This window comes from Neofelis nebulosa, chromosome 7 (genome assembly GCF_028018385.1).
Source record: "Neofelis nebulosa isolate mNeoNeb1 chromosome 7, mNeoNeb1.pri, whole genome shotgun sequence".
In the NCBI taxonomy this organism is placed as follows: domain Eukaryota; kingdom Metazoa; phylum Chordata; class Mammalia; order Carnivora; family Felidae; genus Neofelis; species Neofelis nebulosa.
In genome coordinates, this window is record NC_080788.1 from 28,428,635 (window position 1) to 28,451,386 (window position 22,752).

General features: G+C 36.3%; 1 protein-coding gene across 4 annotated transcripts in view; it reads right to left on the reverse strand.

Annotated features, from left to right (window-relative positions):
* HERC2 (HECT and RLD domain containing E3 ubiquitin protein ligase 2) overlaps positions 1-22,752 on the reverse strand; it is a 270,781-nt gene that overhangs the window by 171,923 nt on the left and 76,106 nt on the right. For all 4 annotated transcript variants that reach the window (XM_058736915.1, XM_058736914.1, XM_058736917.1 and 1 more), the window contains 5 exons: positions 21,544-21,701; positions 21,341-21,454; positions 13,914-14,165; positions 8,754-8,947; positions 2,782-2,982 (listed from right to left, as the gene is read on the reverse strand). In XM_058736915.1, coding sequence (XP_058592898.1) covers positions 2,782-2,982; positions 8,754-8,947; positions 13,914-14,165; positions 21,341-21,454; positions 21,544-21,701 — 919 coding nt within the window. The remainder of the gene's footprint in view (positions 1-2,781; positions 2,983-8,753; positions 8,948-13,913; positions 14,166-21,340; positions 21,455-21,543; positions 21,702-22,752) is intronic.

The following is a 22,752-nucleotide window of genomic DNA, read 5'->3' on the forward strand; positions in this document are numbered from 1 at the left end:
ACTTAAAAAGAATTTTAATTAAAAAATTAAAATGACAGTTATGATTATAATAATTCAAAGAAAAGTGAAAAATGATTATTATTTTTGTAACAATATAAAAATAATTATTTCACCAATCCTAACAGGCATTTCTTTTCATGTCTTAAATCAGAAATTTATCTTACACATCACAATTGGGAGCATTTTTCTTTTAGGGGCACATACACAAAAAAGTGTGCATTGGATCCAATGTAATAACAGACTACCTGACAATTAAAACACAAAAGGTGGAAAGGGGAGCTTAGGGTAATGCATCCCATAGCCCCTATAGTTTTCAGGAAGAGAAGGACTAGTTACTTAACATTTTGTGGAATTAACAAATATTTAATTTTTTTGTGACATGATTAATGTCCAGAAATCAGATTTAAAAATTTAGGAACAATTAAAGGTATCATGAAAGAAAAAACTGTTTTGGAGGGGTGCCTGGATGGCTCAGTCAGTTGAACATCCAACTCTTGGTTTCGGCTCAGGTCATGATCTCATAGTTCGTGGGTTCGATCCCTGTATGGGGCTCCACGCTGACAGCAAAGAGCCTGCTTGTGATTCTCTCTCTCCCTCTCTCTCTGCCTCTTCCCCTCTTGCTCTTGCTCTCAAAACAAATAAATAAACTTAAAAAAATTGTTTTCGAAACTTGATCAAGAGATAAATAATAGGGGCGCCCGGGTGGTTCAGTTAAGTGTCTGACTTTGGCTCAGGTCATGACCATGCGGCTTGTGAGTTCAAACCCCACATCGGGCTCCGTGCTGGCAGCTCAGAGCCTAGAGCCTACTTTGGATTCTGTGTCTCCCTCTCTCTCTGCCCCCTCCCCTGCTCACATTCTGTCTCTCTCAAAAATACACAAACATTTAAAAGAAGAGAGAAATAATAAAATGAAGAATAAACTTACATAAAACTTATCAGAAGACCTAAATTCAAATACATTAGCAATCACAAAAACTATAAAAAAATTAAATTCACCTAATGAATAAAGATCCTCAAATTGGATTCTTTTTAAGAATCAAGCTTTGGGGCGCCTGGGTGGCTCAGTCGGTTAAGCGGCCGACTTCGGCTCAGGTCATGATCTTGCCGTCTGTGAGTTCGAGCCCCGCATCGGGCTCTGTGCTGACAGCTCAGAACTTGGAGCCTGTTTCAGATTCTGTGTCTCCCTCTCTCTGACCCTCCCCCGTTCATGCTCTGTCTCTCTCCGTCTCAAAAATAAATAAACGTTAAAATAAAATAAAATAAAATAAAATAAAAATTTTTAAAAATAAAAAAAAATAATCAAGCTCTGTAAGTGAATTTTTAAAATGATGCAATTAAAACATAAGGACCTAAAAAAAACAGAATAAAGCAACAGAAAAACATATGTCACCAGGTAAATGTAGGCCAAAAGGAATTGAACCTAAAACAACATGTATGAGGTCTTTCTCCATAGCACTGACCAGAATAGCAACATTGCTACAAACCATGGGAAGCAACAACTGGGTGGAATCACGGAAGGGAACCACAGAGCCCCTAATAAATGAGCTCCTTTAGACGATTTTTGGGAAAGAGAAGTACTCTCCAAACTTCTGCTAATTTGATTAATGCAACTAAACACTAAATTCAGCTGTGTGCTTTTTATTTTTTATTTTTTTTAATAATTTATTGTCAAGTTAGCTAACATACAGTGTATACAGTGTACTCTTGGCTTTGGGACTAGATTCCCGTGATTCATCACTTACCATAAGCTGTGTGCCTTTTAAAGAACCAAGGCAAGAAGGGGACAGAAGAAGAGGGGGACATGATGGGTTACATAGAAATCCTTATATTATAAAGGGAAAAATTAAAAAAATAAAAATAAAAAATAAAAGTGTAAAAAAAATAAAGGGAAAAATTATTTTGTTGAGAAAAACTAGTTTCTTGACATTCAGTCATAGGATTTTATTGCCAAGAGAAATATGATGACCAAAGATTTCAGCTATAGTTTTTCTTTAAAAAAGAAACAAAGAAGCAAACAAACAAAAAAAGGAAAAAAAAAAGGAAGAAAAATATGTTTGTAGGTTTTCTTATTTTGACCTTTCACCTTAACCTTCCCTGTGACAAAGTGAAGGGAGACAAGCTTACAGAGTTGAGCTTTCATACTCCAGAGGAGAGACTGGCTAGCACACCAACTGGTCTCTCAGTTATCCACTATCTCACTCAGTTGTTTCTCCACATACAACAGTAAATTCAAGAGTGATTCCATGATGAATGCAAACAAGCTGATTATTGCAGAAATAAAACAATCCATATATACTCTCACCCTGCATGCCAAGACTGACTTCCAGAACAAATATAACTAGACTGATTTTTTTTTTAATTTTTTTCTAACATTTATTTATTTTTGAGACAGAGAGAGACACAGCATGAACGGGAGAGGGGCAGAGTGAGAGGGAGACACAGAATCGGAAGCAGGCTCCAGGCTCTGAGCCATCAGCCCAGAGCCCGATGCGGGGCTCGAACTCGCAGACCACGAGATCGTGACCTGAGCTGAAGTCAGACGCTTAACCGACTGAGCCACCCAGGCGCCCCTAGACTGATTTTTTTAAGCCTCCTACATATTACATTCCATCATAATCTAAATAATCTAATCTAAATAATCTAAACACTTTAAATACTTTACATTTTTCATTAGCAGTTCAATTAACAGGCTAAAATGCATACCCTTCAATATACACAAACATTATTACAAATACCTAAGACACTTACAAAGGGAGGGAGAGGAAAGGAAATCATTAATACCTGAAGTCGTAGAAGATTCAGTGTTGCCACAGCCATACATTCTTTCTCTTGAGGTGGAGGCCAGTCAGCAGTGCCGTCCATCCCCTCACTCACTTGCCGTAGTAGGAGGTCCAGCTGCTCAAAAGTCATTGAGCAGATATCTACCACAAAAGGGACACGGAGGCCAATGGACCACTCAGAACAAGATGACCAAGCAAAACTCTATTGAAGAAACAAAACAACCTAAAATGAATTCACACATTCAGTTCTTGGACTGTTTCACAGAAAAGATTCACCATTATGAATTATGAAGATGCCTTAAATTATTACTTATTCATACCTCTAATTGTCCCCAATACAAATGTACTTTCATGGTTGTCTAGTTTATACACTATCAGCTTCCAATCTTCTCTCTCATTTTAGGACCCAATCTCATTGTGCCACAAATAAGAAGATACAACGTTTATAATCTTTTCACTCTCAAAATTATTAATGCACACTAATAGATAACAGTGAGGATCATAATCTACTTGAACAGTTACAAATAACTGTAAGTAAATAATGAAAGGTTAGGTATATTTAATCTCTAAAGCAACCACTAAAAAACTACACAAAGAGACAACTCAGTAAGTTAAGATGGAGTACTAAAAATTATTCAAACAACCCAAAAGAAGTCAGGAAAAGATAAAGGAATAAAAAAAGAGAGCAAACAAAACCTCACATGGTAGAACTAAATCTAACTTATAAATAATTAAATTAAATGTAAATGGTCTAAACATACTAACAAAAAGTAGAAATTATCAGGAGGTATGAAAACCAAAATCTAACTATATGGTATCAACAAGAAATCTACCTTAAATATAAAGATTAAAAAAGTTTAAGTAAAGGAATAGAAAATGGCTATATTAATATCAAACAAAGCAAACTTCAGAGGCAGGAAATTACCAGGGCTAAACAGAGACATTATACAATGATAAAAGGGTCAATTCACAAGAAGACAGAACAATGTTGAATGATATGTACCTAACAACAGAACCACAAAACACACGGCAGTAAAAACTGGCAGAAATGAAAGAAATAGATAAATCCAAAAATATAGTTGAAGACAGCAAAATTATCCTAATAACATAGAACAAAGAGAGATAAAAAAAAGTAAAACTTTAAAAGAAACTAATAAAACCATCAATGAACTAGATCAAACTGACACTTACTAGAAAACCACAACAGAATACAGTCATATTTAAAATATTTAATCATAAAATATTTCTTACCTATATAAAAAAATTGAAATCATAGAATATGTTCTCTGAACATAATCAAATTAAGCTTCTTAGAAACCAACAGAAACTAGAAGCCAATAAGAATAACCTAGATGTAAATAACTAGAAAAATCTCTTAAGCATTTGAAAACTAAACAACAGGTTTCTACATTCCAATTAAAAATGGTTACATTTTGATTCTAAAGTAGCCTGCAAAGAATTAAGTATGTTTATGGTAAAACCTACAGCAGCCACTAAAAAGAAACTATATAAAGAAATAAAGTCAAATTCAAAATAAATAAAGTGGAATATTAAAAAATGTTCATATACTCCCAAAAAAGGCAGGAAAAGCACAATAGAGGAATAACAGAACAAACAAAAGCCAACAAGAAAATGAAAGACTCAAATCTACGTACGTCAAAAATTGGAGTAAAAATAAATGATCTAAATATATCAATTAAAAGACAGATTGACTCAAGCATTTTTTTTTAAATGCACCTATACACAGTACCCAAGAAACTCACTATACACATAATGAGACATGTGGGTTAAAAGTAAAAGATATAAATCTAACAAAACATGTCAAAGACTTATATACTGAAAATGCTAATAAATGAAATCAAAGAAAATGTAAATAAATATCTAGACATACCATTTTCATTGATTGGAAGACTAAATATAGCAAAACTGCCAATTCTCCAAAAATTGATGACAGGTTAAATACAATTCCTATTAAAGTCCAAGCAAGATGTTTTTGCTGACATAGATAAGACTATTCTAAATTTTATATGGAAAGGGAAAGGAACTAGAATATTGACTTCTTACATAACCTCAATAAACAAAACCCATGACATTGGCAAATTCCTACAATAATTATTTCAATTTTTAATTTTTTTTCAATTAAAAGAATGGAAAAGTTACAGTATGCAAACACTATTAAATAAAAAGCAAGGAGCCTCTGGGTGGCTCAGTCAGTACTTAACACTTAGTCTGACTCTTGATTTTGGCTCTTGAGTCTGAACTCAAAGTTCATGGAATCAAGCCCCGCATTGGGCTCTGTGCTAGGCGCGGAGTCTGCATAAGATACTCTCTCTCCCTCTCTCTCTGCCCCTCCCCCCATTCACATGCGTGCTCTCCCAAAATAAACCTAATAAAATTTTTACAAAATAAATGAAAAATGAAGCACCTACACTAAAATCAGACAAAACAGACTTCAGAGCAAAGAAAAAGAAGGATAAAGGGGGCATACTGTATAATGCCCTTGGCCAATTCATCAAGATGACAAAGCAACCCTAAATGTGCACATATTTTAAAAAAAGGAAAAAAAAAGAGCTTCAAAATCTATGAAACAAGAACTGACAAACCCATCCTAAAATGTACATGGAATCTCAAGTGACCCCAAATAAACAAAATAATCTTGAAACAGAGAACAAAACTGGAAAACTCACAATTCCTAATTCAAAGCCTACTACACTACAAAGCTACAGTAATCACAACAGCATGGTCCTGGCATAAAGTACCAATGAAATACTGGCATACAGACCAATGAAACAGAATGGAGAGCCCAGAAATAAGCCATTACCTATACAGTAAAGTGATTTTTGATAAGTGCCAACACCATTCAATGGGGAAAGAACAATCTTTTCTACAAAAGGTGCTGGGAAAACTGCAAAGCAACCAAATTGGATCATTACCTTATACCATATACAAAAATTAACTTAGAGTGGATCAAAGACCAAAACATAAAAGCTAAAACTATAAAACTTTTAGAAGAAAACACTGGGTGAAATCTACATAACAACAGATTTCTTGGATATATATAACACCAAAAGCATAGACAACATAAGAAAAAATAAAGTAGACTTACTCAAAATTAAAAACTTGTGTGCATCAAAGGACACTATCAACAAAATGAAAAGACAAGCACAGAATGGGGAAAAAAATAGCTGTAAATCATATACCTGATAAGGGATTAATATCCACAATACATCAAGAACTCCTACAATTCAAGAAAAAATTCAAAAAGGGGCAAAGGACTTAATTGACATTTCCTCAAAGAAGATATACAAATGGTCAATACACACATAAAAAAATGCTCAACATCTTTTCTATTAGGGAAGTGCAAATCAAAACCACAGTGTGATACCACTTCATACACACAAGGATGGCTTCAAACAATCAAAGAAAGAAAACCAGAAAATAACCAGGGTTGGCCAAAAAAAAAAGTGGAGAAACTGAAACCCTTGTGCCTATCTGGTGGGAATGTAAAAATCATGCAGCTGCTGTGGAAAACAGTTTGACAGTTCCTCAAATTCCTCATAATTACCATATGATCCAGCAATTCCACTCCTAGATATATACTCAAACAAACAAAAACAAAAACAAAAAAATGAAAGCATGGACCCAGACACTCAGAGCAACACAATCACAATAGCCAAAGGTACAAAAAAGGAGAAATAAATGAACAAAATGTGGGATATACATATAATGGAATATTATTAAGCCTTTAAAAGGAATAAAATCTTGAAACATGCTCCAACATAGAACAAGCTTAAAAACCTTATGCTTAAAAAAATTTTAATTAAAAATTAAAAAACTTATGCTAAGTGGAATAAGCCAGACACAAAAGGTCAAATATTATATGATTATACTTATATGAGGTATCTTGAATAGGCAAATTCACAGAAACAGAAAGTAAATTTGAGGTTACTAGGGGCCAAAGGGAAGAGAAAAGGAGAGTAATGTTTAATGGGTACAGAATTTTTGTTTAGGATGATGACAAAGTTCTGGAGATGGATAACAATGATGGTTACACAGTCTCACGAATATACTTAATGCCACTCTATAGTCAACCATAATTTTTTTAATGACCAAAAGCACGGATATTAAAAAAAAATAAAACTGATAGAGCCAAAAGAAATGGAGAAATCCATAATTGTACTTGGAAATACCAACACTATCCTCCTAGAAAGAGATAGAAGCAGAAAGAAAATCAGCAAGGATATACAACAATTGAATACCATCAATGAACTGGATTTAATGGACATTTATAGAACACTTCACCCAACAACAGCAAAATACATGGACAACAAAATACATAACCCTTTTTAAGCACACACACAGAACATTCACTTAAGAGAACATATCCTGAGACACAAATCTTAACAAACCTAGAAGAATTGAAATCATATAGTTTGTTCCCTAACCACAATAAAATTAAACGAGGAACAGTAAGAGAATGATACTAGTACAATCTCCAAACACTTTAAAATTAAATGACACAATAATACATAGGTCACAGAGCAATTCTCAAAAGAAATTAGAGAGTATATTGAACTGAACAAAAACAAAATACATCAAAATGTGTGAGTGCAAATTCACACTACTTAGAGGGAAATTACAGCATCAACTGCTTAAATATTACAAAAGAAGAAAGGTCTAAAATTAACCTAGGCTTTTTCTTGAAACTAAAAACAGAAAAGTGTGAACCCAAAGCAAGCTGAAGGGGAAAAAAAATAACAAAGAGAAGAAGCCACTGAAATTGAAAGCAAAAAACAAAGGGAAGTTTTTTGAAACTAAAAGTTCTTTAAAAAGATCAATAAAATGGATAAATATCTAGGCAAAACTGACAAAGAAACACAAACACACACACACAAATTACTAATATCTGTAATGAAAGAGAATATATTACTACAGACCCCAAAGACTTCAAAAGGTTAGTAAAAGAATACTAAGGAAATCTTTATACACAAAACTCAGACATCTTAGATGAAATGGAACAACTCCTTGAGTGCCACAAATCCGTTAAACCTACTCAAGAAGAAACACTCTGAATAGTTCTGTATCTATTAAAGAAACAATTTTTACATAAAAATCTTTTGAGAAAGAAATTTCCTGGCTCAGATGGATTCACCAAAGAAAAAAAAAAATTAAAGAAGAAATAACACTAACTCTACACAATCCCTTCTAGAAAACAGAAGAGAAAGGAACACTTTCCAACACTTTTTATGAGACCAGTTTTACCCTGATAAAAAGACACACAGTATAAAACCACAAACCAATTATCTCTGATGACCATCAGCAGAAAAATCCTCAACAATACATTAGCAAATCAAATAAAGCAATATATAAGAAAGAATAATACACCATAACCAAGTGGGGTTTATCTCAGAAATGCAAGGTTTGCTTAATATTTGAAAATCAATTAACATAGTCTACCATATAAACAGACTAAAGAAAGAAAACTACATGATCATATCATTTGAGAAGAAAAAAGTATCTGACAAAATTCAGCATCTATTCAGTATTAAAAAAAAAAAACTCTCAAAAAAGTAGGAGTTAAAGGAAACTTCCTTAATCTGACATAAGGCATCTACTAAAAAAAAAAATCCTACAGTTAACATCCTAGCTAATAGTGAAAGACTAAATGCTTTCCCGCTACAAACAGGAACAAGGGTTTGCCCTCTTACCACTCTTCAACATCATATTGGAAGTCTTGGCCAGTGCAATAAGGCAAGGGAAAGAAATATAGAAAAAAGACGAAATAAAACCGTGTCTATGTTTCTGAAGAAAACTCGGAATTGACACAAAACTCCTAGAACTAATAAGAGAGTTTAGTACAACTACAGGATATAAGAACAACACACACAAGTCAATGGTATTTCAACATCCTAGCAATGAGGGATGGGCAACCAAAATTCTACAAAATATCTAACCAAACTATCTACTCAGTACCTGAGCAGGTCCACAGGCAATTCCAACTATGTGTTTGGTATCCAGTCCTGGCAGCGCAGCAGGTTCTGGTTTGGTCACACGCAAGGTGTCAAAGTGCTGACACTGGTCGTTGCTGCCCCAGCTATGGACCTCACTGTCCTCAGTCAGAGCCAGGCAGTGGGTGGAGCCTGCAGCCACATCAATTACCTTCTTCCCTGAGAGGAAAGATACAATACAGCTTCACACCTGACTTCTGTTGTAGATCATTCAGGTCAGAAGGTATTTAATGTCAACTTCTAAAGGATAATTCATTGCTTTAATACTATGCATAATTCATCTGCTTCATGTATGTTATTAAAACCCTTGTTATGGTTTACTAGCTACAATTTATTAAGACCTGCAGCCTGAAAATTAAACAATGTTAAGGTATGAAAAGGATCTGTTACCTTTTTTTTTTTTTTAATGTTTATTTATTTTTGAGAGAGAAAGGGCCTGAGTGGGAGAGGGGCAGAGAGAGGGAGACACAGAATCCAAAGCAGGCTCTAGGCTCTGAGCTATCAGCATAGAGCCCAACACAGGGCTCAAACACACAAACTGCGAGATCCTGACCTGAGCCACAGTTGGACACTCAACTGACTGAGCCACCCAGGCACCCCAGAGCTGTTATTTTTTTTCTCCATATTCAGTTTTTCATTCAGAAAGAGATAAGTGTATTTTTAATTAATCATTAAATCGTATTCTCCTGTCCCAAGATATAATCATGCAAAGTATATCTTTTTTCCTTTCTATTTTTAGAACATTTTAGGATCACAGCAAAATTGAGGAAAAATGCAGAGATTTCCCATATACTCTCCACCCCATGTATAGCCTCCCCTATTATCAAGTATTCACTTTTATTTGCATGTGAATGTTTAATTGTTCCAACACCATTTGTTGAAAAACTCACCTTTGCTTCATTGTATTGCCCTGGCTCCCTTCTCAAAGATCAATTAACTATATTTATGTGGGTCTATTTCTGAGCTCTCTACTTTGTTTCAATGATCAATTTATCTATACTGTAATCAATGTCATACTGTCCTGATTACTGTAGCTTTATATTAAGTTTTGAAGCTGCATAGTGTCAGTCCTCCAACCTGTTCTTGTCCTTCAATACTGTGTTAGCTATTCTAGATCTGTTGCCTCTCCACATAAAACTTAGAATCAGTCTGTCAATACCAATATAATAACTTGCTCAGATTTTGATGGAGATTGCATTAAATCTATAGATCAAGCTGGAAAGAACTGACAATATTCAGTCTTCCTATCCATGAACAAAGACTATCTCTCAATTTATTAGTTCTCCTTTTATTTCATTCATCAGTTACATAGTTTTCCTCATATGGCTCTTGTACTTATTTTGTCAGAGTTATACCTATTTATTTCATTCCCTTACTACTAATGTGAATGATATTATGTATTTATTTCAAATTCCACTTCTTAATTGTTGACATATAAAAAAACAAGACTTTGGTATATTAACTTTGTATACTACAACTCTGCTATAATCATTTATTACTTCCAGCTTTTTTGTTAATTCTTTCAGATATTCTAGACTTTTATGTCATCTGTGAACAAAATTTCTTCCTTCTCAATCTGCATTCCTTTACTATTCTTTCATTGTCTTACTGCATTAGCTAGAACTTCCAGCATGATTCTGAAAAGAGATGATGGTGAGATGAGACATCTTTTCCTTGTACCTGATCTTAGTGGGAAGGATTCAAGTTTCTTACCATTAAGTATAATGTTAGCTGTAGGATTTTTATAGATATTCTTTATCAAGTTAAAGAATTCCTGGTTTATTGAGAGTTTTTAGTAGGAATAGGTATTGAATTTTATCAAATGTTTTTTCTGCATCTATTGATATGATCATGTGATTTTTCTTATCCCTCTCTTGATTTGATGGATTACATTGATTTTTGGATGCTGAATTAGCCAATCTTGCATATGCAGAATAAACTCAACTTAGTGGTGATATATCTTAGTGGTGATATATAATTCTTTCTATACATTGTTGAATTTGATTTGTTAATATTTCATTGAAGATTTCTGCATCTATATTCATGAGAGATGTTGGTCTGTAATTTTTTTATAATGTCTTTGTCTGGCTTTGATATTAGGGTAGTGCTGGCCTCATAGAATGAGTTAATAAGTATTCCCTTTGCTTCTCTCCTCTGAAACAGAGATTATAGAGAATTGGTATAATTTCTCCCTTCTTCCTTATATGTTTGGGAGAATTCACCAGTAAACCCATCTGGGCCTCACGCTTTCTGAAAGTTATCAATTATTGACTCAATTTAATAGATATAGGCCGATTCAGTTTGTCTATTTCTTCTTACATGAGTTTTGGCAAATTGTGTCTTTTAAAGAATTGGTTCACTTCATCTACATTACAAAATATGGGGACATAGAGGTGTTCTTAGTATTCCTTTATCATCTTTACAAAGTTCAAAGGATCTGTAGTATGTCTTCTCTCATTTCTCATCATACAGTGTTTGCCTTTCTCTGTCTGACCTATTTACTTAGCATAATGCCCTCAAGGTCCATCCATGTTAACACAAATGGAAGAATTACCTTCTTTTCTGTGGCTGAATAATATTCCATTATACTGCATTTTCTTTATCCACTCATCTATCAATGGACACTTAGGTTGTTTCCATATCTTGGTTACTGTGAATAATGCTGCAATGAACAGGAGGATGCAGGTACCTTTTTGAGTTAGCATATTTATTTCCTTCAGATAAATACTCAGAAGTGGAACAGGTGGATCACATGGTAGTTGGTTGGTTTGTTTGTTTAATTTTTGCAAAGCCTCCTTACTGTTTTCCATGGTGGCTGTACCAATTTACATTCCCATCAACAGTGCACAAGAGTTTCTTTTCCTCCACATCCTCACCAACACTAGTTATTTCTTATCTTTTTGATAACAGCCATTCAAACAGGTATGAGGTGATATCTCACTGTGGTTTTGATCTGCATTTACCCTGAAGATTACTGACATTGAGTACCTTTTCATACACCTGATGGCTATCTATAAGCCACCTTTGGAAAAATGTCTACTCAGATCCTCTGCCCAATTTTTCAACAAATTGGTTTTGGAGGTTTTGTTTTGTTTTGTTGCTATTGAATTGTATGAGTCCTTTATATATTTTGGATATTAATCCTTTATCCCATATATGATTTACAAATATTTCCCCCATTCTGTACGTTGCCTTTTCATTTGGTTGATGGTTTCCTTTCCTGAACACAAAGATTACTAACTTTAGATCTTTCTTCTTTTATAATACATGAATTCAGTGCTATAAATATCTTTCTAAGCACTGCTTTCACAGCATCCCACAAATTTTGGTAAGTTGTTTTCATTTTCATTTAGTTCAAAATATTTTAAAATTTCTCTTGAGAGTTTTTTGTTTGACCATGTGTTATTTGGAAGTTTAGTGTTTATTTTTTAATATTTTTTTAATGTTTATCTATTTTTGAGAGAAACAGTGTGTGAGTATGCACAAGCAGGAGAGAGAGAGAGGAAGACAGAGAATCCCAAGTGGGCTCTGAGCTGACAGCAGACAGCCCAATGTGGGGCTGGAGCCCACAAACCGTGAGATCATGACCTGAGCCAGTCAGATGCTTAACTGACTTAGCAACCCCGGCATCCTGGAAGTTTATCTCCATGTACTTGGGGATATTTCAGCTATCTTTTATTGATTTTTAGTTTAATTATATTGTAGTCTGACAGCAGACATTGTTTGATCTCCCTTCTTTTAAATATGTTAAGCCCATATTGTGGGCTATCCTGATGAATATCAAAGTACCCTCTTCATTAAGGAAGTTTTCTAAGACAAAAATCTTTTTTCTAAAGTCAAATAATACATTTTTCCTATTTAAATAGTGCTATCCAAGTATTATATTTTTGCTTAATAGTAAGTCTAACATGACCAGCACAAGGAATGTCTTCAGAAATGTCAACATAAAAAATAATTCAGCTGCAAAATTCTACTAGAGTAAGGAGAACAATTCTAAGAGCCTATGATAAGTTGACAACAACCAAAATGTACCAAAAATTATTTAAATATTTTCATGATACGTTTTCTCTGTATCTAATAAATGTTGCTGAGGAAGCATATTTCCTTAGCTAAATGAAAAAAATATAAACAAGAAAGGCTAACAAAATTTAAACATAGCTCCATAATATAAACCAACTGTATTACCCTACAACTTATCTCAGAAACTTAGAAAACAATAGACACCATAAAACCTTGTCATCAGGAAAGAAACTATCAAGTCCTATGTAAAAGTCTCCCTTTAAACTCCCTTGACAAAAAAGCAAAAACATAAAGTAGGATCCAGCACAGAGATCCAACAAACTTCATCCCTCATGCCAAACACAGGCCAAGGGTTGTTTCTATGAATAAAGCCATAACATAGCCAGGACCATTTGTTTACATATTGTCCATGGCTACTTTTGGGGTACAAAAGCAGAAAAAGAGTAGTTGAGACATACAGTGTATGGTACTCAAAGCTAAAATACTTATGGTCTAGGTCCTTTAGGAAAACAGTCTGCTCACCTCTTAGATAAAGCACTACAAGCCCCACCTGATAAACCTATCACCAACCTCTCCCACACTTCAGAAGGCACCTGCAAAGCACACCTACATGCCTGGGCTCCCATTCTATCTAGAATGCATGTTAGATGCCCTTGAAACCAAATAAGCAGGATTCACCTATCAAGGATAATTTCAAATGAGACCACTCTAGGCACACCAATCCTATCTCCCACTGTGCTCCCACAGCACTATATACACCCGTCATCTTAGCAGTGTCTACAGTATAACTACAGGTGACCTCACCAACAGAAGTTAATCTCACTAAGGCCAGCTTACATAGTGATGAATAGATGCCTGGCACCAATATTTGTAAAACTGAACGAATTTCAAAATAAATCTGGTGAGAATAATTCTACACCATTTTTGAATAGAAACAAAACCATTTTCCATTTATAATCTATACCTATAAAAATGTGGGTAAAAGCCTTCTAATGATGAGTTAATTTGTGAAATATTAGGTAAATAAAGGAAAGACCTACAAACTTTAAAAGATTGCTAAAGAAAAAGCTTCAAAAGGTTTTAAAAGTTTTCATTTTGCACTTACCTTGCAAGCCTTCCAAGAGTTTGGGATAACGAACATGTTCCTCTGTTCCATGCCCTAGTCTCTGATTGTCACCTTTTCCCCATGAATAAACCTGGCCATCTTTCGTCAAAGCGATAGAAAACTGACTTCCACATCGGACTTTCACAACATCCAAGTCTTGAAGCTTTTCAATAAGCTTTGGTGTTTTGCAGCCATCACTACCACCTCTGCCCAATTTTCCATAGTCACCATCTCCCCAAGACCACACCTGACCTAAAAAATACAAATATATTTAAGTAAAAATAACTGTACATCTTAATGCAACTTCTAAGTGGCTGAAAATACTCAATATAACCAATAACATAAATCTAGACTTATAAATATAGTATAATAACTATAATAACAATAACCAGGTGACCGCTTACCAAATGAAATCTAGTTTATACTTCAGGTTGATACAGAAGCAATAGGAAAAGGAAAGCTGGGTGTGGTTTTTTGTTTTTGTTTTTAGCTAAAAGAATAATAAAGTCCTGACCCTTACTAGTTTGTGCTCAATGATTGGGTTCAGTTCAACCAAGTAGTGAAAACAGAACAAAAGACCCACTGCCTCCATAAAATACTATAACTGGACCCATTAAACACAGCTGTAGTTCCCTGACCACTCTCTCTCAAGTCTGCCTGCACACTGTTCCTGTCATGCTGACCACAAGTCAACTGCAGGACGGCATTTCTTTCTAATAACGTTTGTGAGTATAATCTAATTAAATATTATATAAAGCAATAAATTACAAAAATGTGTTTGTTTTATATTTACTCTGATAATTTGCAAAAAGTCAATAAATATGAATTATTAAAAAAGAAACCTGCTAAATTAGGTGCAGGTGAAAACTGTAGAAAAGAAACGAGAAGAAATATAAAAGAAGAAATTACATCACTCCATAAGTGACTAAGTTTTTCTTTTTTCTTTTTTTTTTTAAAGAGAGAGAGAGAGCACACAAGCAGGGAAGAGAGGTAGTAGAGGATGAGGGGAAGAGAGACACAGAGAGAGAGAGAGACAGAATCTTAACCAGGCTCCACACTCAGTGCAGAGCTCGATTTCACAACCATGAGATTGTGACCTGAACCAAAATCAAGAGTCGGACAATCAACCGACTGAGCCACCCAGACACTCCTCCATTCTATTTTAAATAATCTAAAGATCAGCAAATTTTTAAAAATATTTTTTAATGTTTATTTATTTATTTTGAGAGAAAGAGCAGGGGAGGGGCAGAGAGAGGGAGAGAGAGAATCCCAAGCAGACTCCACACTGCCAGCACAGAGCTCGATGCAGGGCTCAATCCCACAAACCGTGAAATCATGACCTAAGCCAAAATCAAGAGTCGAATGCTTAGCTAGCTGAACAACCTAGGCGCCCCAGCAAACTTTTTGTTAGAGCTCAGAAGGTAAGTATTTTTAGGCTTTGTGGGCAATGTGGTCTCTGTTACAATTATCTAATTGTTCCCCTGTCATAGGAAAGCAGCCACAGATAATACATAAGCAAGGTGGCATTCCAATATCAGTCTATTTGCAAAAACAGTCAATCCCTGATCTAAAACTGTATATGATACACTAGCAGGTGGTCAGTGAAAAAAAATAGCAATGTTCAACTCAGCAGACCCATACACAATTATCAAAGAATGTGCATATACTACATGCCTTGCAAAATGCCTGTTGTTCACATAGCCCAGCCCACAATTCCCACTTTCTCCAATTTTTTTCAGTGAGCCTGTCATCCAGGACCAGACCTAACAGGCAAGCAGGCTTCTACTATACCAGTTTTCTCAAAGAATAGTAACATACCAGGGACATTTCCTTTTATAACACCCACACCAAAGAAACACCAGTGTGAGGTAAACAACATGCACAGTTTCCAATCAAGGCAATTTAGTCAACACTTTACACAGTTTTACTTATGTAGCAGTTTCACACTAAGAATTCAAGAACAAGCCCTAATAAGGCTTACTTAAGAAAAAACTTCCTTGTTAAGAGTTTTATAAAATATTATCAATCACTCAACAATGGACACTTAAAAACAAGACGTCAAACTGAAAGCTTCATGCTAGAAGAGAACTTTCAGATGACTAATGAGACCATTTTTCTCTAAGACTCATAGAAGCAGAAGAAAGATGACTCTATGCCTATCCTTTAGTTGGAATAGGTGTGGGGCGGGAAGGGGCCCTATGTGGACATGAAGATGACTGAAATTATTTTTGTCCTCTTACTAAAGAAATTCCCAGAAGTAAGTCAATTCCCAATCTGCCATTCAACTTCTGCAGGAGAGGGCAGACAGGGTCCCCAGCTGATTCTGACAGATCACCACGATTCTGAGGACAGACCCTCACAACGTTAACAAATAACAGTTTAAAATATCAATCTAATTCTAACTGTTAAACCTAATAAATATACACTCAAAAAAAAGCAAAATGAGTACAGTCTCACTAATGAAGACAAATACAAAAGTAAAATCAAAAACAAGCCAACAATGTAGCTTCATACTCTGAATCCACACAGACAAAAGCAGGATTCGCCACAGGGAATCAAAGATAGCTAGACGTTAAGAAACATAATAACCAGAAACAATTCATAATGTCAATTATTCTACTGTAACTCTCATTTTATATTAAGAAAATAAAATCCACAGGGGTGCCTGGGTACCTTAGCCAGTTGAGCATACGACTTCACCTTAGGTCACGGTCCCCCAGTTCGTGAGTTCGAGCCCCACATCAGGCTCTGGGCTAACAAACAGCTCAGAGCCAGGAGCCTGCTTGGGATTCTGTATCTCTCTTTCTCTCTCTCTCCCCAGCCTCTACTCATGGTCTGCCTTTCTCTGTCTCTCAGAAATAAATAAGGTTTTCCAAACAAACAAAAACTGAAGGAATTCATCACCACTAAACCAGCCCTACAAGAGATCCTAAGGGGGATTCTGTGAGTGAAATGTGCAAGACCGCAAAGTACCAGAGACATCACTGCAAGCATGAAACCTACACACATCACAATGACTCTAAACCCCTATCTTTCAATAACAACACTGAATGTAAATGGACTAAATGCTCCAACCAAAAGACATAGGGTATCAGAATGGATAATGAAACAAGACCCATCTATTTGCTGTCTACATGAGACTCATCTGAGACCTGAGGACACCTTCAGACTGAAAGTGAGGGGATGGAGAACTATCTATCATGCTACTGGAAGTCAAAAGAAAGCTGGAGTAGCCATACTTATATCAGACAAACTAGACTTTAAATAAAGGCTGTAACAAGAGATGAAGAAGGGCATTATATAATAATTACAGGGTCTATCCATCAAGAAGAGCTAACGATTATAAATGTCTATGCACCAAATACGGGAGCCCCCAAATATATAAAACAGTTAATCACAAACATAAGCAACCTCATTGATAAGAATGTGGTAATTGCAGGGGACTTTAATACCCCACTTACAGGAATGGAGAGATCATGTAGACACAGGGTCAATAAAGAAACAAGGGCCCTGAATGATACATTGGATCAGATGGGACTTGACAGATATATTTAGAACTCTGCATCCCAAAGCAACAGAATATACTTTCTTCTCGAGTGCGCATGGAACATTCTCCAAGATAGATCACATACTGACTGGGTCACAAAACAGCCCTTCATAAGTATAAAAGAAGTGAGATCATACCATGCACACTTTCAGACCACAGTGCTATGAAAGTTGAAATCAACCACAGGAAAAAGTCTGGAAAACCTCCAAAAGCATGGAGGTTAAAGAACAGCCTACTAAAGAATGAATGGGTCAACCAGGCACTTAGAGAAGAAATTTAAAAATATATGGAAACAAATGAAAATGAAAATACAACAATCCAAATGCTTTGGGATGCAGCAAAGGCAGTCCTGAGAGGAAGATACATTGCAATCCAGGCCTATCTCAAGAAACAAGAAAAATCCCAAATACAAAATCTAACAGCACACCTAAAGGAAATAGAAGCAGAACAGCAAAGACACCCCAAACCCAGCAGAAGAAGAGAAATAATAAAGATCAGAGCAGAAATAAACAATATAGAATCTAAACAAAACTGTAGAGCAGATCAATGAAACCACGAGTTGTTTTTTTGAAAAAATAAACAAAATTGATAAACCTCTAGCCAGGCTTCTCACAAAGAAAACGGAGAGGACCCAAATAGATAAAGTCATGAATGCAAATGGAATTAGTACAACCAATCCCTCAGAAATACAAGCAATTATCAGGGAATACTATGAAAAATTATATGCCAACAAACTGGACAACCTGGAGGAAATGGACACATTCCTAAGCACCCACACACTTCCAAAACTCAAACAGGAAGAAATAGAAAACTTGAACAGACCCAGAACCAGCGAAAAAATTGAGTCAGTTATCAAAAACCTCCCAACAATGGAAACCAATTTGACAGTAAATTTCATATATTAAAAAGTAAAAAATAAATAAATAAATAAATAAATAAATAAAACCTCCCAACAAATAAGAGTCCAGGACCAGATGGCTTCCCTGGGGAATTCTACCATACATTGAAAGCAGAGTTAATACCTATCCTTCTCAAGCTGTTCCAAAAAAATAGAAAGGGAAGAAAAACTTCCAGACTCATTCTATGAAGCCAGCATTACTTTGATTCCCAAACCAGACAGAGACCCAGCAAAAAAAAGAGAACTAGAGGCCAATATCCCTGATGAATATGGACGCAAAACTTCTCAATCAGATACCAGCAAATCGAATTCAACAGCATATAAAAAGAATTATACACCATGATCAAGTGGGATTCATTCCTGGGCTGCAGGGCTGGTTCAACACTCACAAATCAATCAACGTGATACATCACGTTAATAAAAGAAAAGAACCATATGATCCTGTCAATCGATGCAGAAAAAGCATTTGACCGAATTCAGCATCCTTTCTTAATAAAAACCCTCGAGAAAGTCGGGATAGAAGGAACATACTTAAACATCATAAAAGCCATTTATGAAAAGCCCACAGCTAATATCATCCTCAATGGGGAAAAACTGACAGCTTTCCCCCTGAGACCAGGAACACGACAGGGATGTCCACTCTCACCACTGCTGTTTCACATAGTGTTGGAAGTTCTGGCATCACCAATCAGACAACAAAAGGAAATCAAAGGCATCAAAATTGGCAAAGATGAAGTCAAGCTTTCAATTTGCAGATGACATGATATTATACATGGAAAACCCGACAGACCCCACCAAAAGTCTGCTAGAACTGATACATGAATTCAGCAAAGTCACAGGATGCAAAATTAATGTACAGAAATCAGCTGCATTCTTATACACTAATAATGAAGCAACAGAAAGCCAAAGAAACTGACCCAAGTCACAACTGACCCAATTCACAACTGACCCAATTCACAACTGCGCCAAGAATCATAAAATACCTAGGAATAAACCTAACCCAAGACGTAAAAGATCTGTGTGCTGAAAACTATAGAAGGCCTTATGAAGGAAATCGAAGAAGATACAAGGAAATGGAAAAACATCCCGTGCTCATGGATTGGTAGAATAAATATTGCTAAAATGTCAATCCTACCCAAAGCTATCTACACATTCAATGCAATCCCAATCAAAATTGCACCAGCATTCTTCTTGAAGCTAGAACAAGCAATCCTAAAATTTGTATGGAACCACAAAAGACCCTGAATAGCCCAAGTAATTTTGAAGAAGAAGACGACCAAAGCGGGAGGCATCACAATCCCAGACTTTAGCCTCTACTACAAAGCTGCAGTCATCAAGGCAGCATGGTATTGGCACAAAAACAGACACACAGACCAATGGAATAGAATAGAGACTCCAGAATTGGATCCACAAACGTATGGCCAACTAATCTTTGACAAAGCAGGGAAGAACATCCAATCAAAAAAAGACAGTCTCTTTAACAAATGGTGCTGGGAGAACTGGACAGCAACATGCAGAAGAATGAAACTAGACCACTTTCTTACGCCATTCTCAAAAATAAACTCAAAATAGATGAAGGACCTGAATGTGAGACAGGAAACCATCAAAACCCTAGAGGAGAAAGCAGGAAAATACCTCTCTGACCTCAGCCACAGCAATTTCTTACTTGACACATCTCCAAAGGCAAGGGAATTAAAAGCAAATATGAACTATTGGGACCTCATGAAGATAAAAAGCTTCTGCACTGCAAAGGAAACAGTCAACAAAACTAAAAGGCAACTGACGGAATGGGAAAAGATATTTGCAAAGGACATATTGGACAAAGGGCTAGTATCCAAAATCTATAAAGAACTCACTAAACTCCACACCCAAAAAACAAATAATCCAGTGAAGAAATGGGCTGGAAACATGAAGAGACACTTTTCTGAAGAAGACATCCAGATGGCCAACAGGCACATGAAAAGATGCTCAATGTCACTCCTCATCAGGGAAATGCAAATCAAAACCACACTCAGATACCCCCTCACGCCAGTCAAGAGTAGCTAAAAGGAACAAATCAGAAGACTATAGATGCTGGTGAGGATGTGGAGAAACGGGAACCCTCTTGCACTGTTGGTGGGAATGCAAACTGGTGCAGCCGCTCTGGAAAACAGTGTGGAGGTTCCTCAAAAAATTAAAATAGATCTACCCTATGACCCGGAAACAGAACTGCTAGGAATTTACCCACGGGATACAAGAGTCTGATGCATAGGGGCACTTGTATCCCAATGTTTATAGCAGCACTTTGAATAATAGCCAAATTACGGAAAGAGCCTAAATGTCCATCAACTGATGAATGGATAAAGAAATTGTGGTTTATATACACAATGGAATACCACTTGGCAATGAGAAAGAATGAAATCTGGCCTTTTGTAGCAACATGGATGGAACTGGAGAGTGTTATGCTAAGTGAAATAAGTCATACAGAAAGACAGATACCGTATGTTTTCACTCTTATGTGGATCCTGAGAAACTTAACAGAAGACCATGGGGGAGGGAAAGGAAAAAAATAAAGGGAGGGAAGCAAACCATAAGAGACTCTTAAAAACTGAGAATAAACTGAGGGTTGATGGGGGGTGGGAGGGAGGGGAAAGTGGTATGGGCATTGAGGAGGGACCTGTTGGGATGAGCACTGGGTGTTGTATGGAAACCAATTTGACAATAAATTTCATATTTAAAAAAAAATTTTTTAATAAAAAAATAAATAAATAAAATAAAATGCCCAAATAGTTAGGATGTATCTGCTAATTAGCAGTCTGGGCAACAGAAATTAAAAGTCTTATAACTTCTGGACCTCTGCCAAGGACCCAGAGGTGCACACCACTTAAAAATGGACAAAGGGGCAACCATATGAGGTGCACTCTACTCCAAAGCTTACTCCCTCTAGGAAAGCGGCACTCCTCATCCTGAGAACCTGCCCACGGCAGCATGAGTACTGCATACCATTCTCCGTCACAGCCAGGGTTTGAGCGTCCCCGCTCCCGCATGCCACATCAATGACCTTCAATCCTTTAAGCCCAGCTACCAGCACTGGGATGGCCTCGTCTTCACTGGAGCCTTCAAACAGATAGGACTATCATTAATGTAAGTCCCTCCAAAGAGAAAACCTCCCACCACATGCTCGAGCCAGCTCACAGCAAATGTACCATGGCCTAGTCGGCCGTAGTTCCCTCGGCCCCAGGTGTACAGCTCCCCCTCGGCAGTGATGGCTGCACTATATGTGCTTCCACATGCGATGTGCACCACATGCTTCCCAGCCTGCTTTCCAGAGAAAGCAGAGATCACCTTAGGCTCTTCCAAAGGCCTGTGGAGAGAATGGGAACAAATATGAATGTCCTTCTAAGCATGTCCTATTAGTGTTAGCAAAGAAAATAACTATCAGAATAAACTATCAGAGTGCCAAGACAGTTTGGCCTTTCAGCTGTCTTATGAAATAATTAAAGAACACAGAATTCAAACACGTCACATTTCCATGATTGTGTGTTAATTGGGCACCCAATGCCAAGCATGACATCCAGCAGTAATATCAAAACAGTGTTAAGAGCAGCTTTGTTCACAATGGTCCAAAACAGTGGCCCATCCATAAACAGATCACTCAGCAACAGGGACAAAGCAAGTACTGACACGCCCAACAACTTGGCTGAAGCTCAGGAACTCTGCTAAGTGACGGGGCCAGAAACAAAATACCATATAGTGACAGAGGGCAGATCAGTGGTTGACAGGAACTGGAGGTAGAGAGCAGGAGTTGACTGCAAAGGATCCATAGAAAATAGCAGGGGCAATGGAAATAATTTGTGTCTCAGTTATGGTGCATTTGTTGAAATTCTTTAAACTGTTCTCTTAAAATTGATGGATTTGTAAACCTCATACAGATGGTTAAAATTTACACATTTGTTAAATAAATGAGGAGGGAATGAAGGAGCAAGGTTTACTAATCACACTCCAAATTATATTTTACAACTGAAAAGTAGGAGGCAGTAAGAATTCAGCAGGTAGAGGCCTTACTAGTTGGCTCTTCACTTTCAAAACTAGAAAAATACCTTATGCTTTCAATCCATAACATGTTCACTGTGATTGTTAACACCTACTCTAGCCTCTCCAAAAACATGGCATACTAACTTTGTGACCCACTATTCTGCAAAATAAATAAATACACACAGAGGCAGGGCCACATACAGGCACAGGGAGCGCTGAACAACCCTATTCTGATACCATTTCTCCCTCCTGTTCAGCTCAAGTTTCAATCTCCCAAAGTTTCTCTCCAACTCCTATCATCTAGCACTTAACCTCAACTGAGTATTATTTTATTACAAGGTAGTTTTTTTTTTTTTTTGTAATTTAGTACAAATTACAAC